At 40.6% G+C, this 27,839-nt stretch overlaps 1 protein-coding gene across 1 annotated transcript; it reads left to right on the plus strand.

The window, feature by feature from the left end:
• Positions 1-26,696, plus strand: sfmbt1 (Scm like with four mbt domains 1). The gene is made up of 21 exons (XM_037782258.1): positions 1-169; positions 7,999-8,056; positions 8,150-8,244; positions 8,684-8,927; positions 10,819-10,907; positions 11,719-11,971; positions 14,210-14,307; positions 14,447-14,548; positions 14,861-15,020; positions 15,217-15,299; positions 16,253-16,379; positions 18,197-18,310; positions 18,486-18,528; positions 19,360-19,427; positions 19,551-19,690; positions 20,970-21,079; positions 22,018-22,193; positions 22,892-23,070; positions 23,193-23,414; positions 24,567-24,695; positions 24,861-26,696. The coding sequence occupies exons 2-21, from the start codon at positions 8,032-8,034 to the stop codon at positions 24,999-25,001; spliced, it is 2,598 nt and encodes an 865-aa protein (XP_037638186.1). The 5' UTR covers positions 1-169; positions 7,999-8,031; the 3' UTR covers positions 25,002-26,696.
• The last annotated feature ends 1,143 nt before the right edge of the window (positions 26,697-27,839 follow it).

Here is a 27,839-nt window from a genome sequence, read left to right on the forward strand (position 1 = left end):
GCTGTTGCTCTGACAACGGTTTTAACTTCCGCACCGTTTTATGTTGAAAAACACCCAACCGGGACTCTCCGGTGTTATTTCCGTTAGCTTAACTTAACTGTTAGCGAGCAGCAGTCGGAGAGGAACGGCATCTACTAAAAAAAAAGCGACTTGGAAAAACTACTTATCGGTAAGAGGTGAATTTAGCGACTAAATATTCACGTACTGTGTGTTGTTAGTGACAGAGTGGTAGCGGTGTTTAGCGTCGTGGTGCAGCATCCGTCTTTTTTCCCGTCTCTCAAATAAAGATGAGTTCGGCTCGAGTGTAAAGCGCCCTTATTGCTCGTCAGCCTGCTCTCTCTCTTATATATATACTGCTCAAAGAAGCCGTGTGACGTCCAGTAACTTACACTCACAGGCGGGTTTAACATGTGTCTTCCACACGTTATAAACCACGTGTTTATGTATTAAAACACACATTTAATGATTCTCTCAACCGGTTATCTGTCCTGTTCTCCTCCAGAGTGAAAGTTAGACTGCTGTAGTCTCTCTCTCTGCATTAATGGCCCATCTCTCTCTGTGTGTGTCTCAATGCTGCGGTTAGTCTACTCTGCACTAAGCTAGTTTTGAAGGATTGTGTGGACATTTCTATTGGATTTGTCCTTCAATAATCAGTATATTTACAATGTCGAAGCCTTACATAATGACAGCCAGCTAAATAAACTGTTATGCTATTGGTGTGCTTTTTTTAAACAGCTGATAGATAGACTGGGTGATGCTCAGAAAAGGTTGCATTTGTCAGTTGACTTGTTATTGCAACCTATTTTTGGTGCTTAACTTCCCTATTGTTGTGCAACTTGAGTGATCCTCTGGCAGGCAGCAAGCAGCGCTGCTCCGGGTTGACGTGCCGCTATGCAATGATGGCAACGAGGTTGCATTTGCAACTGAATGACTGAAACCCGCCTTGTTTATTTAGCCCATCGTGCGAGCTGTTTGGTGGATTTTTTCATCTCATGCATCCTATTTGGTGTGAAGTTATATAGCAAGTTGTTGACAGAATTAGAGGTCAGTTTGGCAGAGCAAGTCAGCTCCCTATTGCTTGGTCTTTCAGAGCAAACCTTTGTTGACAACCGTGATATCCATATTAAAAGTGGCAATCCTTAAGATTTCAGTCATCGTTGAATTTCTTTTTTTTTTCCCACAATATTTTATTGAATTTTCAAAATCAAAATACAACACAAAAACAGAAATCGTGTGACAGCAAGGACAAACCTGCTCGTGGTTGGAAAGACTAAAAAAAACAGTATGGTATTTAGATCTATACATTACATGAAAATACATTATGCAGAATTGTCAGGGCTTGGATATATTATACAAATCAGGGAATACACAGCCAAGGCAAGGCAGTAAAATGCCCAGAGAAGAACGTTAGACGCTCATGGGGGCACTGGAAGGGCACCAGTCCACAGTGCAATGCCCCCTACGTATTAAATCTGCTGTACAGTTTGGGAGGTGGTTTAGAAAAGGTGCCCACAACTCATCGAAAGCCTTCTCATTCCCCTTCAAGATTGAGCTCAAGTGCTCCATTGGCAAAACTTTCTATGGTTGAATTTCTATTTCAGTGAAAACATTGTAATTGTGCTTAGAGTTTAGCAGTCTGGTGGATTTTTGTTGATACATGAGCATAGAAATAGATTAGAAAAATTCTATGTCTGTACATGAGCTTCAAGTTTTCAGAATTGTGTGCATCCATTGTGTGTATACACCATTTTTTTCTGAGAATATCAGTACAGACATTTCATAATACAGCAAATATATACATAATGCAATACTCTCATCCGTGGACCATATAGGCTCAATCCCCAGTGTGTTACCTCTAGCGCGGTCAATCGTTAAAATATTTAATCGCAAATTAATCACACATTTTTTATCCGTTCAAAATGTTTACCTGAAAGGGAGTGGGCAAATATGCCTGCTTTATGCAAATGTATGTATATATTTATTACTGGAAATCAATTAACAACACAAAACAATGACAAATATTGTCCAGAAACCCTCATAGGTACTGCATTTAGCATTAAAAAATATGCTCAAATCATAACATTGAAAACTGTGGCCAAACAGGCAACAATAGCTGTCAGTGTGTCAGTGTGCTGACTTGACTATGACTTGCCCCAAACTGCATGTGATTATCATAAAGTGGGCATGTCTGTAAAGGGGAGACTCGTGGGTACCCATAGAACCCATTTTCATTCACATATCCTGAGGTCAGAGGTCAAGGGACCCCTTTGAAAATGGCCATGGCAGTTTTTCCTCGCCAAGTTTGGAGCGTTATTTAGGTTCCTTCGCTAAAAAATCGCAAGTTGCGTTACTAGTTACCTCATTTGGCTATAGATAGTGACTTAACAGACATTTATTTAAATGTACTTCTTTGCCACTTTGATGACGTTATTTAAATCGCCATGGCAGGTGTCATGTATCAAGTCATCATAGAAACCTGAAAAAAACTCCGCTGGGCTGCGGTTTTATCATAGCTATTATCAGGGGTGCCATGGAGTGTAACCTCAACTTTATTTACCAGCCTTTTAAAGGTCATTTCATCTAAACTACAAAAAAGCCCCCATGTTTTCTCACTTAGTGCTATTGACCTATCATCAGATGGTTTTATGGTGTCAAGTCTTGAGACATCAGTCTGAGATTTCTGCCACCACCCCAATACAAAAGAGGCAAGTTTAATTTTGATTTGCCTAGCGTTGCCTGTTAAACAAGATAATCCAGACTTCACTGTAACCTGTTTTCATTGGAATTACTTTCTACCGAAGAAATAGTTCATATTAAAACTGTTCACAGTGTTGATTATTTAGAGTTTGGTGGAAAGAGATGTTGCGGTAGAATTTTTTTAAATGTAACTTTTCAATGTTTTGAGTAGAGCTGCAACGATTAATCGATTAGTTGTCAACCATTTTGATAACCAATTAATCGGTTTGAGTGCAGTAATGTGAGCCGCCGAGTGCAAACCCATGGTAACGCCGTTCGCCTCACTCAGAGGCCATCCGTACCATAATAACACTACTTTAGGAGCAACGGAAGTCAGACGGCGGCTGGCGGTACCACGGTTTTGCACTCTGCGGCAAAACTACGGTGGTCTTCAGGTAAAGTAAAAGCATGAACACCTCTCTCTAGAGCAGGTATGGGCAAACTATGGCCCGCGGGCCGTATATGGCCCGTTGGGCTTTTTAATACAGCCCGTCGAATATTGGTACAAAATTGTCCAAATTATGGTAAAGACCGCATTCATTTTGCCTTTTTCCTGCGATACCCGGCGTTTCAGTTGATCCCACTCCCCAGTACGAACACTCTAATAGCCCTTATTTAAAAAATTAAGATCTATTTCGACCTCACTCTGACCGTCACCACGGTCTTCACCTTGAATGAACCCATTCAAGGTGCATAGTTGGTTAGTTCAGCGGTTTTACATGTAGCAACTGTGTGTTATAGATCACCCGGTAGAGCGGGAGCTCTTACCGCGGCAGGCCGGGGTTCGAATCTACCTTTCGGCACTTTTTATTTAGCCAAGGATTTTGCCTTGTGTTCCCCCTCGTGTTTAAAAGGGCGTTTTCATTTTCTTTTTTCATAAATTACTGTTTTTCCCTTAAACCTCTGTGCGCAGTAGGTGGGATTGGTTTAGAATTGCCACAACCAAACTGACACCAACCTTTGATGCACTGGCAAAAAAGGGTGACCAACAACACTGTTCCCACTGAAATTAAATGTAAGTTTTTGTTTACTTTTTAGTTAATGGCTTTTACTTGTAATTTATATTAGTTCACACAAACATTTCATCCATCTGATACTGGCACCGGCCCGTCTGTCAAATTTTAAAACTCATTGTGGCCCCTGAGCCAAAAAGTTTGCCCACCCCTGCTCTAGAGCCAGTGTTTGGTTTGAGCAACATGGCGGACTCCGTGTAGAGGACCTGCTCCCTATGTAGATATGAAGGGCTCATTCTAAGCTAACGAAAACAAAACACGATTCTTATTTTCAGGTGATTATACACTAATGAAAACCTAGTTATGAATATTATATTCCATTACTGCTAATCAATCACCTGAAATGTTACACACTGTTCCTTTAAGAAGAAAAAAAATAATTCTCTGATTCCAGCTTGTTAAATGTGAATATGTTCTGGTTTCTTTACTCCTCTATGACAGTAAACTGAATATCTTTGAGTTGTGGACAAAATAAGACATTTGAGGACGTCATCTTGGGCTTTGAGAAACACCGATCAACATTTTTCACCATTTTATGACATTTTATAGACCAAACAACTAATCGATCAGTTGCGAAAATACCAATTCATTCCTTTGTATTAATGTGAAGGCAGAAAGAACCTGGTACCATAAAACCAAAACTAATTGCATGGCTCAATAGCAACTATAGGTGAGTGAGAAAAATATGTTTTTTATACTTTAGTTGAAATTAACCTTTATGCTACAAATTCACAACACTTACCGTAGTATAACACCAATGCAGATAATAATTAGAAAAACAAATAAGTGCTCTTCTGAAAATAGGTTTTGGATGGACACCAACAGGAGAACATACTAATTTTCTGCCACATTGCTGCTTATAATGTCATACTGGTGATCAGCAGATGCCATTAAATAGTGTTTGGGGAAATGTTTCAGCCGCTAATTTTATTGAAAGCTGACTTTTATTTCCTGCAGACGCCATGCATAGGCCTACATGCTGTGTGAATGTGTATTTAGTCAGATTGTATTTCCCTCCCAGGGACCTCAAAGGTTCAGGAAGGCTTGGTAGTTTAGAAAAGCTCATTCTGATCACATGTTAAGTGCGGATGAGAATAATTCAGTAAGTGCTTGTAAAGAGGATGTAGTGTGGATCTCAGTGGTCTGTGTGAGTGCTTGTTTGTGTGTGTGTGTGTGTGTGTGTGTGTGTGTGTGTTTGCGTGGGTGTGTGCACATTTGGCCCTTTCTCTTTCAGGTTCAGTCAGAGTCTCGGCTGGTGCAGAAAGACTCAGGCAGGCTGCTGTTAGCTGTCGTCCATGCAGACCACTTGCAGTACATGAAACAGGGGAAGTTGCTTTTCTTCCTGCCTGGCCGTACAAGCCGACACCGTGCTATTCTGCAAAGTCAACTGCTGCAGAAACCTACAGCTCAGGCAGTCGAATAAGAGACAATATTGAAAACGCGTCTTCAGGAATTTCAAATGATAGTTCTCAGAAGTGTTGTAATCAATATACCTCTTTAAAGGGTGACACTGCTTTAATTGAATTTAGAATGACTGATTCAGTTTCATCTGGTTTAAAATGCATTAAAAACAATCACATACATAGAAAAGCCAGGAAATGGATTGTCGAGGAAGGTGCAAGTAGTTTTTATATATCATAAGCATAAAACTAACACTGCAACTAACGATTATTTTCATCATTGATTAATCTGTTGATTATTTTCTGGATTAAACAGTTAGTTGTTTGGTCAATAAAATGTCGATCGGTGTTTCCCAAAAAATCAGTACGTCACACAAGTAATTTGACTCTCAATGTACTTACAGAAATAACAGCTTGGACAACAAAGCTGGACAATAAAGGTGAGGAATAGACAGGACTGTTATGTACACAAGTAGTGAAAACATAGGTGTGTATATATAAATAGTATATAAACATATATAAAAAAGCACCAATGACCCAACAATAAAATAAGAATACAATAGTAAAATAAAATGTCTATTTACAAGTCAAGTGTTCTGGAAGTTGTAAACATGACGTCCTCAAGCGTCTTTTTTTGTCCACAACTCAAAGATATTCAGTTTACTGTCATAGAGGAGTAAAGAAACCAGAAAATATTCACATTTAAGAAGCTGGAATCAGAGAATCTTTCCTTAAAAAATACTCAAAACCCATTAATCGATAATCAAAATAGTTTAAAAGTTGACAACTAATCGGTTAATCGTTGCAGCTCTACACAAAACAGAACTCATAAATGAGCTATAAGCTCAGCATCAGGTGTTAGAACACAGCTTCTTAACTTTAGGCCTGTATTTCTACTCCTGTCTTCTTAACTGCTCTTTTTTTTCCGCTCTTGTGTCAGGAGTGTGACCCCCAGAGACAATAAGGCCCTCTGGTGTGTGTGTGTGTGTAAGGGGGGGAGAAAGACAGAGGGAGTCTGGGGCAGGGTCGCGGGTGAAAGGTGGCGCTGATCCCGGTGGAGCACGGGGGTCGCGTTGGCAGTCCGGTCGTCGTGAGGTGGGGTGGGGTGGTGGGGGTTGTTTCTGACGGCAGCCTTGGTTTTAATAGAGATGTCAGACGTGACAAAGACGGGCCTGACAGGCCGGCTGAAAGGAGCTGCTGTGACAGAGCAGCTCTCCTCAGCATCCCATACACCGCTCTCCCCGCTGTCGTCACGCCCAGCGCTCCCTTCCCTCGGTCTCATTCATGCCACCTCTCTTGTTGTATTAACTTATTTCATCTGCTCTCCACAATGCCGTGGGGCAGTTTGATGTGTCAAAGCTTGACGTGTGTGTCCACATTCATGTCAAAGCCTTGTTTGAGATCTTCACATGCAGGGCAGGAAAATGTATGACGGTTTTTAAAAAGACGAGTTTCACAAGTAGAGGTGGAGCTGGATGAGATTTGCATAGTTCAATATATTTCCACATACCATCTGGTGTGTGTTACTTAGGTGGTGGTAGCCTGTGCCGCCCTAATGAACGGCAAATGTGCAGCATGTAAATTTGTGATTTTATTCATCACCACTTCTCCTGTTTTGTATTGATAGAGTCCAGGACCAGATAGAAGCTCTTGAATGTTGATGTAGTAACCAAACCAGCTCTATTATCAAGGCCTACGAGGAGACCTTGATTTTAGAATGGCTGGAAAAATCCAAACAAATGCAAATTAATTTCATTTTGGCCTTGAAACAGGGTTGATAAATTAAGGCCATTAGATTGTGTCTTTCTTGACCTAATGATGCTACTGTCATGGTTGCTGGTATATTAATGTATTTCAATGTTGACTGATAATATCCCACTACTATAATTGGAGAGCGGTTTGTGGGTTTGTGTGTGTGTGTTTGTGTGTTTGTCTCATAAATATACTATTCATCCAATCCCCTCCAAACTGGCCCCAAAAAAGGTTCAGTGGGGCGGCGGCCTTTGTTTAGTTTATCGGCGTTTTTTATCATTTTATTTAATATTTAATGTTGAATAAATACAATGTGCCGCGAGGCATCTAGTGTATCTCAAACTCAAGGATGCTTGTCAAGGAAGAAATGGACGTGTTATTTTGTTGTTGTTGTTGTTTTTTAACTTTATTTAGAACGATTCATAGTCTGGTGACCTGTCCAAGGTGTACCCTACCTTCGCCCAATGTTAACTGGGATCGGCTCCAGCAACTCATTAAAACCATCTTTATTAGCTCTTTCCACAATTCCAACAATCACCGACTCTGGTTTGGATGAAATAAACCCTTAATTTAACACGTTGGATGTCAAAAGAAACAGCTGTTATGCTACCAGACTCAACTGAAAAAAAAAAAAAATGTTACCTCGCTGATTGTAAAACATACTCAAACTCGACAGAAACAAAACAAAACCATCTTGGTTAGCTTATTTTTTATTATCTGTAGCTGTTGGCTGACACATTGCATGCTGACCGATGTGTCTTAGGAGGTGTGTTGTGAATATGGTGGCCAGCTAAAGTAAGTCTTGATCTCTGTTTCCAGCTCTTTTGTGTAACTTTTTGCTGATACAGTTGGTTTTTGAACTGCTGAGCGGGCTGTTAGAAGCCAGCGGTATCATCACCCTCATTAATCTTTATAGTAGCGAGTTCAGTTTACCTAGTGATGTCCAGATCTGCAGATTGTGATTTGATTAAGTCACAGCATAGCGTGCTGCAGATGAATGCGATAGCTGCAATTCTGCCGCCAGAGTTTTAAACCGGCGCTTGTTCATTTACTCTCGTTAAGTCGCTGGATAATAATCCTTCTTCTGTGTTCCTCAGAGCTCCTAGTCTCGGCCTTGAGGGGGCACCAGCATGAGTCAGGAGTCGCTGGAGTCTGGTAAGAACTGTTCTGTGAACGGCTGTGTGAAATGAAAAAGATGATCTGTTGTAGAGCAGGTTGGAAAAGAGAAATGTGTTGTGTGTCTTCCAGACAGAGACTCTGCTCAGGATGCGTCTGACTTTAACTGGGACGACTACCTGGAGGAGACGGGTGCCGCGTCCGTGCCCCATCACGCCTTCAAGCATGTGGGTGGTGACAACCTTCACAGCTAACACACACATCACAGGATGTTCCAGCTATTCATAATCAATTACTAAACATCTGTGTAACATTTTTCTGAAGAAGTTAGTTTCAAATGATGTATTAAATCTGAAAATATGACTCAAATTTATGGAATGCGTCAGCTAGTAAAGCCCCTAGAAACAGCTGTAGAGGCATCCAGTCATAAAGTAATCTACACAGAAGTCACTGTAGCATCACCAGTAGCAACGCTTCTATAAATACGCTTTTAACACATGATACTTAACTGACAGGTAGAATGAAAGTAATCATTTCCCTTCTTCTCTGTTATTTATGTAAGTTTTTTTTTGTGTAACCAGCTGCAGAACAAAATATGGTTTAACTGCGAGTGTGCAGATGAAGTTAATGATTCCATGTATCTCTGTTCTTCTGTCCTGGTCTCAGGTGGACCAGGGCCTGCAGACAGGACTGACTCCAGGCATGAAGCTGGAGGTGTGTGTGCGCTCAGAGGCTGACAGCCCCTACTGGGTGGCCAACATCATCACCACATGTGGCCAGCTGCTGCTGCTGCGCTACGAGGGCTTCCAGGATGACCGGCGTGCCGACTTCTGGTGCGACTTAATGACGGCGGACCTCCACCCGCTGGGCTGGAGCCGCCAGCACGGGAAGACAATGAAGGCCCCCGAGGGTGAGGCATGGCTGCTGTTGGCACGGCGGTTTATTTTTTTTTTGCTGTTGTGAGAGGTGTAGTTAAAGTAGTAATCCACCTATTGACACTAGACAGGTTGCATGGTGTCTTTCTGTAGAGCTGAGTGTGATATAAAACTTATGTGCAGCCATGAAAAGTTGTTCCGGTGCCAAATATTAATCATTTTATTTGGTACATGAAAGTCTCTCACAGTTAGCTTTGATGATGAATTGCAAATTGATGATTCATTTCAGATGCTAAAGTGTCAATCCGTAAGATTTCAGTCTTGGTTGATTTGGCGTCACCCTGTTTACTGGTGGTAACAGCAAATATGGTTTAATATTACAGTTCCCAGAATACTTGGGGCAACAAAACAAACTATTGTTGTTTTAATAAGATATTCCTTTATTAGTCCAACAGTGGGGAAATTGCAAGAAGTCAGGAAATAATTGGCCTTTTTTCATCGTTCTGTGAACAACTGTGATCTGATTTAATGCTGCACACGGCATGAGTCTGCGAACAGCTAAAGTGAAAGTAGTTGGTTACCTCATTGTCACTGTTCTTGTTCCATTACTCCCAGCAATATTTAAAATCTGATCCGCTGTCAAAAACTAATGAAAATGACCGTTGTCTTGTTTTGTAGACCCATTTTTGATGAATGATAGCAGTCAGTGTCAAGCTCACTGACAGTCACTTTGCATTTTCTGTGACTACTTCATAATAACTCGTGTTTCACCAGATAAATGCTTTTAATGCGACGCTGCAGCTGTAGGAAATGTTGGGTTTTCGTTAGCTGTAACTTAATACAGTCCGTGAATGTCGCCACAGACACCCAGTTCATAATGCTGTAAATATATAAATATTGCAATACTTTTATCAGTGGGCCATAGGCTCAATATCAATTGTGTTACCTCATTTGGCGATAGATAGGGACTTTAAATGAAAATCTTTGAGATTATTACTTGAAGTTTATACGTCTTTAGCGTAACGTTAGTGCTTCTACTTGAGGATTTTTTTTCTCTTCTCTTTTTATATTTTTCTGTGAGTGCGTCAGGGACAGGTGAGCCGTAGAGAGAGCACAGAGTTGTTTGTACTGTGTACATGTTGTCAAAATGCTATTTAATTGTAGAACTCAACTAAGTAATTGCACTTTTGTTCAGCAAGGCCAGGGGTAATGAATATTTCTGTTTTCCCGATACGGTGCTGCCACAGTTGTCACAGTTGTGTTGTCCTTCTAGTTTCATGAGAAATAGTTTTGTCTGGAAAATCGGTGTAGTGCTGAAGCAATTTCACTGTTTTCTTCTGTTCATTTTTAATTACTGCAAATAATGTTATGGAGCATTTATATTTATTTATTTATTATTATCATTACTATTTATTTATTTTTATTCATATATTGTTAAATACATTTATTAAATTATTATTTTTTTTAAATGTATTCACTTATTTATATTTTTATTTTATTATTTTTACTTTTTTCAATTTACAGTTACCATCTGTTATATGTACATATTACTTATATTTGTTGTGGTTTAGGCTGTTGTTGTAGTCTTTTTTTCTTAAGCAAACAATAAAAAGCATGATTTAAAAAAAAAAAAGAAATATTATGAAGTGAAATACCAGAGCAGCTGAAATACTTGATTTGTCTTTCCAGACTGTAATAACTGCATGAAGCAATTGGATAACACAGATGAAAGTTGTTCACAGTATGATGAAAAACTCCTATTAGATGTAATAATCTGTTATTTTTTAATTAATTCCAGTATTTATTCTTTTATTTTTAATGGCTGATGCTGTGATTTAGGGTGTCAAAAGGAGACCAGGCAGATGAGTGTATATTTCTGTTGGTTAATAAACTAAACACTGTATATATGTGTATGATCCACCTCAGGTGTGCGTGAGAAGCACCAGGACTGGGAGGCTGTGCTGGAAAAGGCCCTGGCTGAGGAGTGCAGCGCGCCTGCCAACCTGCTGGAATTGGTAAGAGACGGGAACGCAGCAGCTGTCCTTCTTAGAAACTCCTCACACAAACACACACACACACACAGACAGTGTGGGGCGTTAGCTTTCGTCTTTCACCCAAGTCTCTGTTTGGGCCAAGAACAATCTCCCCTATCAGTATTGATATGATTAATCTGACTTTAAAAACACATAATGCAGTAAATAACACCGCTGAGGTTGTCATAATAAATCCAGACTTTCCCCTTTACTGTTCAAGTGGCGAGGCAAACTACAACTGACATTAGAAAAACACCAAGCTGACAGGTTACACCCTCAGGTGATCAGATTCGTGAACTATGACTCTGCTGTCTTGACACGCACACAGCTGTCAACTGTACAACGTTATGTTTTGTTTTACTGTTGTTTGCCACTTTATAGTGTTGATTTAAATCTCAAAGAACTTGATATGTTTGTTATGCCCGTTTTGAAATGGCAAAAAGACAAAAACATCACACCTAAAATGTCCGTCGGATTAAATGTGAACCTGAACTAAATAAGATTTTGTAGCTGTTATGAAGTCTTGCATGCGTACCCTGCGTGGAGTCTACAATAAAACAAGGCTGTGAGCTTTTGTTCCTACAGCACCAAGGTTGTGCTGTAGGAACAGCCTGTGAAATTCTTTCGAGCCATTAGTTAGCTTTCAGTGACTGTGCTTCAGTTCTGCCACTTAGTCATGCAGTGCATTCTCTCCCCGTACAAATTCCTCGCTTCGCCTAGGCGTGTGTTCATTTGTGTTTGTGTAAGTGTGCTATCAGCTTGTTATTTACCCCCACCCCCCACCTCCCCACAGCCCCAGCGTGGTAGAGACCCGGTGGAGCTCCTGTGTGCCGGCTGCTACGTGGAGCTCCAGGACGGCGCTGACCCGGGGCTCGCCTGGGCCGCCAAGGTGGAGGAGAACGTCGGAGGAAGGCTGAAGCTGCGTCTGTTAGGCACCGAGGGCCTCCCAGACACGCCCGCAACCCTCTGGCTCTTTTACCTCCACCCACGCCTCCACCCACCAGGCTGGGCTAAAGAGCACGGCTGCACCCTCAGGCCTCCCTCAGGTCGGTGGCACTGACACGGGTCAGATTTTATATTTAGAAACAAAAGGAAGAAAAGGAAAAACAATGTTGAGGTTTACTGCCAAACCATGCATGAGTAATAGTTTCAGATGGAAGGACACATGAAGAATCCACTTGGCGATCATAGACTGGATGCATGTTCAGTTATACATTATCATATGATTACTAAGGCTGTCAATTGATTAAAATATTTAATTGAAATTAATCGTAAATTAATTGCACATTTTTTATCTGTTCAAAATGCACCTTAAAGGGAGATTTGTCAAGTATTTAATACTCTTATCAACATCGGAGTGGGCAAATATACTTGCTTTATGCAAATGTAGTATGTACTATGTATATATTTATTACAATGACAAATATTGTCCAGAAACCCTCACAGTTACTGCATTTAGCATAAAATATATGCTCATATGATAACATGGCAAACTGCAGCCCAACAGGCAACAACAGCTGTCAGTGTGTCAGTGTGCTGACTTGACTATGACTTGCCCCAAACTGCATGTGATTATCATAAAGTGGGCATGTCTGTAAAGGGGAGACTCGTGGGTACCCATAGAACCCATTTTCATTCACATATCTTGAGGTCAGAGGTCAAGGAACCCCTTTGAAAATGGCCATGCCAGTTTTTCCTCGCCAAAATTTAGTGTAAGTTTGGAGCGTTATTTAGCCTCCTTCATGACAAGCTAGTATGACATGGTTGGTAAATATGGATTCCTTAGGTTTTCTAGTTTCATATGATACCAGTACCTTCAGTCTCGCTTTAAAACTGAGCCTGCTACAACCTAAAAAACGCAAATTGCGTTAATGCGTTAAAGAATTTAGTGGCGTTAAAACAAATTAGCGTTAACACGTTATTATCGCGTTAACTTTGACAGCCTTAATGATTACCTATGACACTGTGTCATTTATATATAATCACTACATCAGATCTACTGTTTAATTACTTTATGAGTTTTATAAAAAAAAAATAATACTTTGAACCAATACTCAAAATGTGATGGTACCAGTAGACCTTGAAATTGATTTTCCATGCAGGATTAGATAGATCATTGTTCTCAAGGCCACGATCTGCTAATGCTCTTCAGGTGAATAAAGTTTGTTAATGTGCACGGTGTAAGAAGCACCGGAGGCGATATCTCTCTCCTGACACAGCTGATCTACCTTCTGCTACCACTACAGCTAAAGCCTCATTGATATTTAATGCCAGGCTTTTATTATACCTGGATTCCTTGCTGTTGCAAAATGTAGTGAGCAGTAGTGGTGCATAAGAAGTAAACACAGCCTTTTGTCTTACTTGTATTTTATCGTTTCATAAAAGAATAGGGGAGATATCAGGGTTTTTTATATGTAATTAAAGGTAACAACCGAAGTTCAGCCTTATTAATTCTGCACATCATCTTGTTTATAAGGCCGTCTGGAACCCAGTGCCGCCTGATAAGAAGTTAATGGGGTTTGTGGTTGCAACATTTTAGAGGACAACGCTGTTTTTTGTTTGCTTGTTTAATTCATTGCGGCGACCTGAGTGGAGGTCCAGAACAAAGAACAAGCAACACATATAAGTTCAGTTATTAAAATAAGAAAGTGTGCAGTGTAAAATTATATCACATGTACCTTTTTCATTAACCTCTTGCACTCCTTGAGGGCACCGGCGCCCTCGGCCGATTTTACTGTCTGTCAGAGGCTGTAGCAGGCTCACGTTTAGCGCTAGAGTGAAGGTACTGATATATGAAACTAGAAAACCTAAGGAATCCAAAAACTGGCATGGCGATTTTCAAAAAGGTCCCTTGACCTCTGACCTCAAGATATCTGGATGAAAATGGGTTCTATGGGTACCCACAAGTCTCCCCTTTATAGACATGCCCACTTTATGATAATCACATGCAGTTTGGGGCAAAAACATGCTGTTTATTGAATGCAGTATAAATGTGTTATTTTCACCTATTCTAAAAATGATGTATTTGATACATACTGGGGTCCATAAACAGTCTTGTAATTGCATAAATTGGGTATCACTGTTAAGCTGAGACTCTTATGGATCCAATGAGCCCAACTTTATTCATATGTGATGATGTTAGTCCCCATAGTAGTCATTAAAATAGACAAAAACAGGTCTCTGTGGGTCTCTTAGGGTTAAATATCTGTATGATAATCAAAAGGATACCCTAGTCATCTGGACGTCTCTTCAGCAGCTGATTTGTGTGTGTTTGCTTGTTTTAGACCTGTTGGCCCTGCGGACAGAGGCAGAGTGGGAGGAGGTGAGGCAGAGGATCAGTGACCTTCCTCAGGATGAAGCTCTGACTGCAGAGTTCAATAAGGTACTGCCAACCTTGCGCCCCCAAACAAATCACTGCTTATTGCATATTTGCTAGTTAAGATTTGATAATTATTATTATTTAATTGGATGCTGAGCTTTTGAAAATGACTCTGCATGTGTGTGTGTGTTGTTTGTCTCAGGATCAGCCCGCCATCGCTGCTCATTGTTTCAAGGAGGGAATGAAACTGGAGGCTGTTGACCCTGCTGCTCCTATTTCAATCAGGCCTGCCACTGTCACCAAGGTAACAGACTTTCCTATCAAATCTGTCTCTCCGATGCTGCAATGTTTTTCTCGTTTGCTGCTCATTTGCTGTAGTTGTTTATGCTTTCTGTCTTCATTACCACCCTGTCTTCACTAGCTAAAATGATCACCCCAGAGTCTTGAAAGACCACAAACATGTGTGAAACTACATCCTTTTGAACGTTCATCGTACAGTCTAGTAAAGTCTTCGCTTGATGCACACTTTAGTGTGACTCGGTGAAGTGAAACAGATGGTAAAAACTTTAAATACTGTATGTCTGGAAGTGTCCTAAAATGACCTCCTCTCCTTCAGGTGTTCAATGAGCAGTACTTCCTTGTGAAGATGGACGACCTTTGTGGTATCGAGGAATCAGAGGGTGCTTGGAGGTCCTTCCTGTGTCACAGAGACAGTCCAGGGATCTTCCCGACTCAGTGGAGCCTCAAAAATGGACTCACTCTCAGCCCCCCACCAGGTCTGCTCTGTCAAATGTTGTCCCTTTTTATAGCCACTCACTTTATCGGTTATCAGTGATACCAGAGAGTAAGGAATGGGGATGATTAGATCAGACATGCTTTCCTTCCCTGTCTTGATTTGCTTCCGTTATCTGTCCTCGCTTCTCTCTTTCTGTCCATTCTTTCTCCCTTCTTTCTTTATTTTATCATGTACAGGATACCAGGGTCCGGACTTTGACTGGGCAGATTACCTGAAACAATGCGAGGCTGAGGCAGCTCCTCAACATTGCTTCCCAACTGTAAGTCAACCTCCGTTTTTTTCCCCTTTTACACCGAGTTCACACTGGTCAGGCTTCAGTGTAAAGGCCCTGACGCACCAAACTGACGGTCGGCCGTCGGACAGTTTGGGGTCGTTGGTGAGCGTTAGTTTTTGTCGGCTTGGTGTGTCTGGGCCTTAATGGGTTCATGTACAAACCCACCACCAGTGAAAGACCCAATGGCCCTGTTCAGACCTGATATTAACATGCGTCCTGGGTGATCTGATCACAAGTGGACAGCTCTAAGTACACTCAAGACGCATTGAGATCTGATCGCTCAGACCACATTGAGAGGTGGTCTGAGCCACATATAGCCACATATGGCCACATTCTTTTATCAGTGTGTAGGCGAATGTGTCCTGGACCACATTAAGCACCGTCAACTCAACTGATGTGTGTCTGTGTGTGCTACTCACGGTGAGAGGTGACCCCCAACAGCTTGTAATATGATGGAACACTGGACTGAAATTGACAGTACTCTGAAAGCATTGTGCTTTAGCAGCTTATTAAGTCCGATACCTACTGTATCTGGTGCCCACTTGCTTGTCACATGTATGGGTTTGGTTGTTGGGGAACAGAGGTTGAACATTGCTCAGATCAATGCTATAATACTCTACAGCAGACAAGTGTCAGTTCTGTCTGTAGTCTTGTAACCATTATACCTTGGAGGAGATGGATTTTATATTCAGCTATCGCATACAATCAGAAATGTTCTTAATCGTAACATCAACATCATATACGACAGAATGTAGAAAATTAGGTTTTACCCATTTGACAGACAGCATAGTAGAATACCAGTGATGATGCCATGTGTCATCACTATGTTTGGTTTTCATAACAGATACAAATCACACAACGCTTTGCAGTGAAATCGCTCTCACATGAGTTCTCTCTCTCTCTCTCTCTCTCTCTCTCTCTCTCTATTTGCCTACCAGGAGCTGTGTGACCACAGCTTCAAAGAGGCCATGAAACTGGAGGCCATCAACCTGCTGTCACCTGAGAACATTCACGTGGCGACTGTCACCAAGGTCAAAGGTCAATACCTTTGGCTCAACCTGGAAGGTGAGAGGGGGCCACTGAAACAATGTGTTTATTTTAGGAGATGAAAGTAGAAATTTAACGTGTGTCATTTCTGTGATGTCCCACAGCACAGGTTAAAGCTCTACATGTCATGTAGAACATTAACCTGTGCTGGTTCCCAACTTGGGGGTCGCACAAACTTCTCGCGGGGTCGCGAGTCCTTCTTGATTTTAAGGAGTGTAAAACAACTTTTTAAAAAAATTTTGTTTTACAAAAAAAAGTTGGCCTACATCTCAGCATTTCATATATTTATGTGAAGAGAACTAGTAAATTCAATTATTTTTAAAGTTTGGATTATTATTTAAGATATAAACAGGATAAGGGCACAGTGAAAACCTGAACACAAGTTATAATCACAGAGTCTTCCCTCTCTGCTAAACAACCTCGTCCTGCATTAGAAAAGTACGCAGTTAAAACAACCAAAGAGCTAATACAACAATGACCAAGTGCCAGGGAGAAGAAAACACTGAATTTGTCAAAAAAAGAAAAAAGCATATTGAGAATGTATAATTGTCAAAATACATAATACAAACAGAGAATTGTATTAAAAATAATAAAAAACTCATCTCTGATGCAATATTCACAGGAAATAATCCGCTCAAATTCATCCAAATCGCTCATTTTACACAAACTTCCTGCAGTTATTGCGTTCATTATTTGGGTTAATTCTACAGTTTATCAATTGTTCTAGCTGTTATTGTTATGCATGGGATATAATACGAAATATCCATAAAATATGTCACTTAGTCAGGGGTTGACAGTTTACTCAATGATAGAAAAGAGGTCCCCTAAGGGAAAAGGTTGGGAACCACTGATGTAGAGCATTAACATATGTGGATCTAATCTGGATTTCCTGGCTCCCTAGTTGAGCAGCTCCCTTTCTATTTGTGTGAGAGACACAGATTATAGTATTTTACACCAGCTTGTACACAAGATCACTGCTTCTGAGATTATACAGTCTGCTAGAGAAGCAGAAATTAGTGTTGAACACTTCAGACACAACATCTTGCTGTTTCAAGCAGCTAAAAACTCTTTAAAATGGTGTTAACAAGAGCTTTTTAAAAAAGAGGTAGTGAGAGTAGCTCTCAAAAATGTTGATTTGATTGACAGCGGCATCTCCCTTGCAACATATATCTCTTACAGTAAGAAGCTGTATAATAATAATAATAGGTTTTCAGGGCCTTTAAGGTGTGTAAACATGGTGAAGCTTCACAAATGGACATGTTCCTGTAAAATTGGATTTTCAAATTAACATTTATATATGTTACGAGATGTTTTGTCACAGATTAACCTGCAAATAAAAGTAAATCATTTATAACGCTGTGTGACATTTGTTTTTCCCATATTATTGGATGCTTTGATGTCTAGACACTGCAGATACAACATTGTTACGTATTATAAAATGTAAGACTATGACTGCATTCACACCAGATCTGGCGGTGCGGCTGCACTACAACCCTGCAGCGAATCGCTGCAATACCTGATATGGTGTGAATGGAACCTATGTCTTGTCTTTGCGCAATTAAAAGATGGTAATATGTTTGTGTATATACTTCCACTCATGCAAACAAGTAGATTAAGTTTTACTATTGTGCGACATTATACATTTTATTTATTGCTCAAATCACTGTTAATTTCTTTTGAAAATATTACATGATGTAAGTGTTTAAGGAGTGATGAATGTCACTTCCAGGTGCTCTAGCTGAATGTGCCATCCATGCCAGGGTGAATGTAGTCTGTAATATCTTTACCGCTGCTCACTGTCAGTGATTGTCTAATAGCTGTGTGTTTTTGTACAGGACTGAAGCAGCCCATGCCAGAGCTGATCGTCCATGTGGACTCCCTCGACATCTTCCCCGTCAGCTGGTGTGAGACAAACGGCTATCCGCTCGTCTACCCAATCAAACCCTCAGGTATACAACATGAGTCATCATAGTGGACTCTCGTGATCTTCACACATCTGCCTTAACGAGACTGTTACTAATGCTGTAACAAATAATAGTACAGTTTTTTACCCTGACTTCTAAATTAGTGGCGTAGTGTCATAGTGTGTGACTGGGAACACATTAGTCTGTCCTTGTTTTGCAGTTGAAAAAGAGAGGAAGATTGCTGTGGTGCAGCCAGAGAAACAGTGAGTATAAGAGGAAGGGTGGGGCTGTTGACCATTGACTGTATATATAGATGGACGACACATCTCCACTACTCCCACTGTACAAAAGTGAAAATATCCCCGACACAGGAGCTGCCATCTTGAGATTTTTACGTCATTTGCAGCCAGAGTCTGCGCAGTAGTGATTGGGGGGCTGGAGTCGTGGTATCGAGGTCACATGCTGAGTACAGCCGCAGCTTGTTAGCGTGAGCCACCTAGCTGGTACGTTAGCACCACGGTAGCTGTTTGGCTAGAAAGACACAACAACTAATCATAATATCTTCATAACTACATTTATGATCAAATTGACACATGTTCTATTAGACAGACTGGTGCCGGTTATGGAAAGTTAAAGTTACCTCTCCTCTCGTAAAATTCCCGAGCCTCCGGTTCCGCGACTACTTCCCTCAGAGCAGCTGTCAATCACAGCTGCCAATCATGACGTCTCACCCCCTTTTTTATCGCATCTAATAACTAATCAATTCCAAACTTATCAGAAGAATGAACACATTAACATCAGCGTGATAATAACTACCTAAAATGACAGAAACCATCTTTGGGAAAAATTAATTTGACGAGTACTTTGACTTTTTAGTTTGGCCCATGTCCCATTTGCTGACATAGAGAGTATCGGGATTTATGACCTATAGTGCAACCAGCCACTAGGGGGCGATCGAGATGTTTTGGCTTCACTTTTGGGGAGCTGTCATGTCGTCCATCTTTATATACAGTCTGTGGTGTTGACTGGTTTATCGGTTTGAATGGATCGAGCCCTGTTGCCTTTCAACATCTCACTCAATTTTCACTTTACAGCCGACTTCCACCGAAGTCATCGTCACCTGACGCTGTCAAGCAGCAGATGGCCTACCATTCAGAGACAGGTGAGTGCATCATCCCAGGTCCCATTGAGGGATCCCAATCTGTGATAAAAGTCCCATCTACTGACTCTCTGTGTAATCTGTGGTTGTGTCATCATTTGTATCTCATTTTGTGTCCACGTGCAGGACAGGGAAACGGGAAATACTGCAGTCCCAAGATTTACTTCAACCATCGCTGTTTCTCTGGGCCTTACCTTAACAAGGGACGCATCGCAGAGCTTCCTCAGTTCATTGGTCCTGGAAACTGTGTCCTTGTGCTCAAAGAGGTGAGAGGGGCCAGTCCAGCTGTTTACTGTATGAATAACACAAAACAGGTATCATCCCTCAGTCACTAAATACAAACAGGAAGGTTGATGGTGATATGTTCAGGGTTTTTGTTTAGCTGTGGATGGCAATGTCGGTCACTGGGTCTGCCACTATTGAATAGATTGTCAATAGGGCTGTCGCGATATCAGATTCTCACTACACGATTATCTTGGTCAAAAGACAACGATATTATCGCAATATCTATAGATATATCTATAATATCTATTTTTTTTTAATAAATAAATAATGCTATCAGTCAAATTCATAACTGCACAAAACTGTGATTTAAGACACGCTGGATTGTTTACACCATATTATCATAGGTGTATTATTAATATGATATCAATGTTTCATTTCTTAAATATCCCAGTTATCGTCAAGACTGGTATATCGCGACACCCCCTAATTGTCATAAAGCTTGGGACAGACATTCGGGGTTCCCAAATTGTAAGCTTTGAGGGACCCTTAGCTTTCCATATAGCATCAAGTCTTTGGTTTGTGACCAAATACCTGCAAAACCTAATGGCATTCCCATCAGCCTCAGCTGTACTTTGTGACGACAACGTTCATAACTGACGTTGAAGGACAGCTCGGTAACATCAATAGCGCTTCAATTTAAGTGTAAGTATAAGATTTCAGACATTGATCCTCGCAAATCGTCATTTTGGTCACATGAGGTTGTTACGGGTTACCATGGTTACACATCTCCAACCGGCAAGGAGGCTCTCAGGAAGTGACAACGTAAAATTACCGCTCAGTGCATCCAAAAAGATAAAAACTACTGTTTATTCATGCAAAAGTATGTTGAATGATAGTACACAATTTGGGTATGTAGTGCGTGGTATGTGGTTTCAGAGACAGACTTAGTCTTATAATTGTTTAACTAGTTGAATACTTTGAATATTTACTTGAAACAAATGAAATCATGTTGGAGATGACTGATGTCCTCAATCTCACACCATGGTGTTGAAACCTACTGCATTCTGACAAAAAGAGGAAGTTGCTACTTGTGCTCCTTCTCAGTAAATACATTCTCTCATTCCTCTTTCTTCAGTATTTCCCTCACATTTGTAATAGTAACAGTAACAGTAATGAAAGTCTTCTCTCAAAATGAAAATGGTAACTGTTTGATGTTAAAATGCTACACATAGCACAATTAAAAAATAAAAGACATAAACCTTTAACCTGCAGATAACCTGTATAGTAAGTGTCGCAACTCTCTGCATGTCTTGTGTCCAGGTTTTGAGTCTGCTGATAAACTCGGCGTACAAGCCCAGCCGTGTGCTGAGAGAGCTGCAGCTGGACCAGGAGAGCCGCTGGCAGGGCCACGGAGAGACGCTCAAAGCCAAGTGAGGGGAAGCACCATTTAATCCTCGGCCCAAAATACTCCATTCTGTAGAAAAACCTGCAGGAGTAGTAGGAGTGTTCACAGCTGGCCTATTTTAGGATCCATATGCTGGATTAAACACGTACTTGAATGGACAAGTGGAAATTAATGAACCCAGCACGAGCTCCTGATACTTCATTAAAGCAACGATATAGCCGACAGCATCTGAGTTACTTATAAAGGAACAGTGTGTAGCATTTGGGGGGATCTATTAGCAGAAATGGAATATGATATTCATAACTATGTTTTCATTAATGTATAATCACCTGAAACTAAGAATCGTTGTGTTTTCGTTAGCTTACAATGAGTCCTTCATAACTACATAGGGTCCTCTTCATGGAGTCCGCCATGTTGCTCCACCATGTTCCTACAGTAGCCTAGAACGGACAAACCAAACACTGGCTCTAGAGAGAGCCTTTCATGTTTTTATGTTACCTGAAGGCCTCCGTAGTTCTCCGTCACACTTGTGAAATTGTGTTAAAGTGAGCCGCAGAGTGCAAAACCGTGGTACCGCCAGCCTGACTTGCTCCGTTGCTCCTAACCTAGTGTTATTATGCTAAGGATGGCCTCTGAGCGAGGTGAACAGGATTTTGCACTCAGCAGCTCACATTACCGCAGTCTTGGAGAGGGAGGAGTGAGCAGAGGGGTACTCAGTTGGTTGCAATCTGCAACCACACGACTAGATGCCGCCAAATCCTACACACTGTCCCTTTAAGGGAGACCTTGCTGGTCGTAGTAACCTTGTTAGATCAAACATGAACACAATAGGAGCTTTAGTCAGATACGTTTGGCACTTGGTTTTTGAAAATATACATTTTTTACGATCTAATATTGTGTGGAAATACGAAAGATTTATCACTATTTATTTACTGTTTAACCTTTCTTTTCTTTCAATGTCAGGTACAAGGGAAAGAGTTACCGGGCCACTGTGGAAATAGTCCGCACTGCAGACCGCGTGGCAGACTTCTGCAGGAAAACCTGCATCAAGCTAGAGTGCTGCCCGAACCTGTTTGGACCTCGCATGGTTCTAGAGCGCTGCTCGGAGAACTGCTCTGTCCTCACCAAGACCAAATACAGTAAGTGGTTTACAGAACGAGAGACTGCTCATTGAACAGAAGCTTTCTTATCAAAGCAGACGATGAACCTCTAATTGCTGCGATTGTAATAGCTTAGAAATCTCTATACTTGCTTGGCAGTTGTGACTTTAATTCTAAACATTATTCAAACTCCCTGTAATGAAACACAAAGCTCATTAATTTCTCCCTTTCCAGCAACCTTCAGTTCATTTAATTTGTGTTGCTCATGAATAGAAATAATCAACGAGTACATAAATGATGCCTTAATGAATAGAGAGTCTGTGAAGCAGAGGAACAGAATTTGTGATTTAGAAAATGCAATAACTTTCCACAGGCAATGAATATTTGGTTGGTTTGCTTTCATCTTCTGCTGAACTATGTTGACGGCACAAAGTCCCAGATTTGTTGGTATGTTTACTTGCTGCTGCACTGCAGTGTTTGGGTTAAGAAACTGATGCAATTTGATAGCAACAGACAAATGATTACACTTTATGTTCGGTCTCTTAAGTTTTCATATCACTCAGACAGCACATATACTCCACAGACGTGCTTTTACAGCCTATTTATCAATGCTCTCCCTGTAGAGAATGCACATATTAAAAATTAATTAATTACCATCTATATTGATGACGTATTCAATTCTTTCAGACATGTCTAAATGCAACATTTCACAATAAAGCCTGTTGTCTTGTCGTCAGCATATTACTATGGAAAGAAGAAGAGTAAACGCGTTGGCCGTCCACCCGGGGGCCACTCCAACCTGGAGGGTGGAGTGAAGAGAAGAGGGAGGAGGAGGAAGAGGAGGAAGCAGCTTTTTGTACATAAGAAGAGACGCTCCTCAGCCTCAGTGGACAACACGCCTGCTGGGTCTCCACAGGTAACGCATGCTCATATTTCCTTGATTACATTAAAGGATGCATAAGTTCATTGTTAACCTTGATTCTTCCTCACACTTTACTTGCTAATGGACTGTTTGTTTTCCGTGTCTTTTGCTCACAGGGCAGTGGAGAGGAAGAAGATCTCGATGAAGATGACTCCCTGAGTGACTCTGGCTCTGAGCTGCAGGACGACCTCCAGGATGATTCTGAACAGTCGATTGGGAAGTCTCAGCCCACCACGCCGTCGCCCTCCCCACCAGCGACACCCAGGCCCACACGCCGGCGCCGGAAACCCCGCTCGCCCTCATTCTCTGACGATGAGAACCGACCTCCTTCACCAAAGGTAATGAAAGTCAGGAAGAATTTTAAAATGACTAGGTAACAACAAATGCTTTTGAAAATATTTATCTTCTGGTATCCAAGTTTACGTTCCAGACAGTGTGTCTTTAAGGGGCCGTGTCCACCAAAGCATTTTATCCCAGCTGAAAACGCCAGACGCTCTTCTGAAAACGCTCAGCTGGGAGCGCTTGAGGGCGCTTTGGAGGCGCAGGGTTTTTTTCAGTTGAGCCGCTTTGGTTGCAACTGGTTGCTATGATACAGAATATCCACGGAAGTAAACATATCGGCACAAGGTAGAGTACTCGCTCTGGATGAAGGGAAGGCTTGAGCACGTAGGGAGAGAGGACGGACCCGCTGGTCATGTCGGTTCATGAGATTTTGTGGCCGAGGAAACATCTTGGTGAGTATGATCGTTTGGTTCAGATTCAGATCAACTTTATTATCCCACACGGGGAGATTCGTTTGGTCAAATGCTCCGGACATGAGGACAAGATAAAGTCCACAGTAAAAACAATAAAACAATAGCATAACAAAAACAATAAGACCACAACATACCCATAATAAAACACATTTGTTCACGTCTTTGTGGTAGGATATTTGCCCCCAACCCTCCTCCACTGTGATTGGATGGCTGGGTTAGAAGTGACAGTGACGAGCGCAGTGTTTTTCTTGGAGACCTGAAAAAAACACCAAATGCAGAATAGACACTCAGCGCCTCGTCATGCTGCTGCCGTTTCTATCATAATGTAAATGCGCTGTCATTGCAAAGCATTAAAAAAATACGCTGCCCTCAGGAAAAAACGCTTTGGTGGACACGGCCCATAATGAATACTCTATTGTGTACCACTAGGCGTAAAATACAAATTCTTGCCAGCATAAAATTAAAGATTGTATGCACAATCCCACCTCTCTGCCCCTTCCATCAAATGCAACTTTTTCTACCTAACTAATCCATTTCAATCAAATTTAAACAATGTTTTCACCGTGACCTGAACCTGCTCTGAACAGCTTATGAGAAAATCAACAAGACTCAAGCAGCCGGTGTTTCTTTTTATGAAATGTTCAGGTCTGCTACCCTTCTCCTCAGCATTAGCTGTGAGCCTTTCCACTTCAGCTGTGAGTCTCTGTCTGATTCACCATATCTGTGTGTTCATAGACCTCAAAGATCGAGCCTCCTCAGAAGTTGTGTTTGGACACCAGCCCCCTGGAGTGGAGCATTACTGATGTGGTTCGCTTCATCAGGACCACCGACTGTGCGCCTCTTGCACGGATTTTCTTGGATCAGGTAAGAAATACTCACAGACTCAAAGGCCACTCAGGATGAGAGCTCACTCCACTCTACTGCAATAAGTACATTATACACTTGTATTATATCCATGGTCACAAATACAGAACATCACTTTACCAGCCAAAACTAATTTTCATGTGATATGAATTCATGTTTTCATAGGAGATTGACGGACAGGCGCTGCTGCTGCTGAACCTGCCCACAGTGCAGGAGTGTATGGACCTGAAGCTGGGACCGGCCATCAAGCTGTGCCATCACATTGAGAGGGTGAAGCTGGCATTTTATCAGCAGTTTGCTACGTAGCTGACGGGGAGTGAACAGTAAACACGGATGTGACTACATACTGTTCTGTGTGTTGATTCTGTGAAAAACACTGTATTTTCCAATTTTGACATTTCCAACACTGGACATCCTTTTAGAATCCTGCATAAACCACATTGTGTCAGAAAAGCATGGACATGAGGTGGACGAAGATACAGCTTCTGATCATTGAAAAAAGAACAAAGAAGAAGAGCTAAGGTGCTCTTTAGGAAAGACACAGGGGAGGACTGAAAGACGGAAGACTTCAAGACACTTTGATGTCATAAATAAGAGTAAAAGCCTTTATTAATCCCAGCATGTTTGGCAAAAAAAACAAAACAAAAAAGCAAGCCATCATCAAAGACTCACTTCCAAGTTTCTAGCTATGATATAATAAAGGCTTCTTAACTTATTTGTGTCTTCAGAGTGTCTCGGATTCTCCTCTTTTATTCCCTCTTTCTTTATGAGGATGACTGAGTGCCAGTGCTACAACTCCATTCAGGATTTCCAGCCCGCCCTGCTGTCTCTGAAAGAGAAAACCACTGAATCACAGCTTTTACTTGTCCTACTCAGCCCTAGAATATTTGGTATCCACTGGTCAACATTTGCTATTGTCTAATCTGGTGATTTCACACTGACGTCTAATTTCATTGAAAAGATGCTCAACATTTTTGGTGCAGATGAGGCTAAACACAGTATATGACAGCCCACTTACATTGAAGCACTTAAACACAAACATTGTTTTGAACAAAATGCATTTCACAGCAAGAGCTCCAAGCTGAGACTCACTTATATTCATTTGGCCCATAAATTAACACAAAAATAGCTAACTAAAACGACAAGTTGCATAGAATAAATACGGTTTGAAAGTTAATTGAAAGCCATAGGTAATATTAAACTAGATATACTGTTAATAGAATTGAAATAACAGTCATGATAAGGAATTAGATTTTAGTGCAAACACCAGACATTTATACTCTACTAACACTATTTGCAAATGTTATCCAGCTGAATTACAGATGTAAATGGGGCCTTCATCTCAAGAGATCAAATTGCTTTCTTGTTCAAGCTTCTACCATATGTAAGAGCAGTTTACATTGTAAAGACTCTGTAATGCAAGCACAAGCAAAACCATATACTGTATGGTGGTTATGCAAATATGATGATAGATTTCCATGATGTGCATGTTTGTATATAATGTATATAATCAAATATCTTCTAGCGCAACAGGGTGATTCGAAAGAAAAAAAACTAGACTATTGAGCAATTAACTTTCTGAATAAGCAATGTGTAAATCCCCTAAATATACTGTATAATTGCACAGAGTACGCCTAAACTTTCTCATAATGGGGTGTATGGTTAAAACTAATACAGCTACAGTTGATTATTTGAGCCATTTCATACTAAATAATTATTATTTTAACAATTACCTTTATGATGGGCAGTTTTAAAGCAAGAAGATATTCTCAAAATGCTTTTGTAAATCATTTTTTTCCCCTTTTTACCTGTTCTTGTAGTGTGATTTACTGTAATGTGCTTCATTTTGTGTGAGGAAAAACCTCGGTAGGTGTTTTGTTTACTAATTTCCTTGTAGTTTACTGTACTCAAAGCAATGGAGCAGTTTTTTCATTCATATTTGAAGATTATAACTGCGCTATTTAAAGAGAAGGTTGTAATTAAAAACAGTGCAACAACTAATTTTAGCCTGCCGATGGTCATTACTCGTCTGAAAATATGACATACAGGATTAAACCAAACACTCCATAGAATAGGCAAGCACCCAACTGGACTATGCACGCACTGTAATAAACCGGAAACTGTCAAGCATGTTCTTATAGAGTGCAACAAATATGACGAAGAAAGAAGGGAATTGCTATCAGGAGTAGATGATGGAAATATTACAATGGGGAATCTGCTAGGAAAGATATCTAAGAAAGTACACAATTTTCTAATTAATTACTTAAGGGCAACAGGAATAATGGAGAGAATTTAATTATTATTAGTATTAGTATTATTATTGTTATTATTATTAATAAGTATTCTTTTTTTTTATTTTTTATTTTTATATTATTTTTTTTTTTTTTCCTGCTAATTTACTGCTCCACACTCCAGTCCAGTAGGTGGCGGTAATGCACTTATAAGCTGGTTTGCCAACCGCCAATAAACACCAAAGAAGTAGAAGATTATTCTAGCCTGCCTGGGCCTAAATTGTCTTTTCGTGGTTTTAAAGGCTGCATTACAGTAAAGGGATGTCATTTTCTGAACTTACCAGACTCTTCTAGCTGTTCTATTATCTGCCTTTACCCACTTTGTCATTATATCCACATTACTGATGATTATGTATCAAAAATCTCATTGTGCATATATGTTGCAATTTTTTTTTTTTTTCAAATTTTAGGGAAATTGTCATAGTTTAAAGAACATGCCATCATAAGCATAAAATCTGAGTAAAAAAGTTACTTTTTTATACAATCAGAACAGTGGGATCTGCATTTGCAACATCTAACATCATAGCACTACTTTGAGAGGGCACATACTTTTGCAAATTAAATGAACTATTGACTGAGTTAATCTTTGCATACAAACTATTAATTAATATTCAATATGTTTTTGAGAATCAACACAGTATCACAAAACATCATATCTCGATAAGAGAGATTTTAATACATCCATGCTGCCTGGGTGTGTTTGTGAATACATTTCCAAGAAGAAGAAGAGAAGGAGGAGGAGGACGAGAAGAAGAAAAAGAAAGAAAGAAGAAAAAGAAAGAAAGAAAGAAAAGAAGAAGAAAAAGGAAGAAAGAAAGAAGAAGAGAAAGAAAGAAATGAAGAAAAAAAAGAA

This window comes from Sebastes umbrosus, chromosome 1, assembly GCF_015220745.1.
Source record: "Sebastes umbrosus isolate fSebUmb1 chromosome 1, fSebUmb1.pri, whole genome shotgun sequence".
In the NCBI taxonomy this organism is placed as follows: Eukaryota; Metazoa; Chordata; class Actinopteri; order Perciformes; family Sebastidae; genus Sebastes; species Sebastes umbrosus.

Excerpts from the sequence above, each read along its gene's own strand:
- sfmbt1 (XM_037782258.1), top strand. The coding sequence starts at position 8,032 with ATGAGTCAGGAGTCGCTGGAGTCTG. Across the intron at positions 11,972-14,209 it reads CACCCTCAGGCCTCCCTCAG|ACCTGTTGGCCCTGCGGACA; the intron begins GTCGGTGGCACT and ends TGCTTGTTTTAG. Across the intron at positions 18,311-18,485 it reads CTACCCAATCAAACCCTCAG|TTGAAAAAGAGAGGAAGATT; the intron begins GTATACAACATG and ends CTTGTTTTGCAG.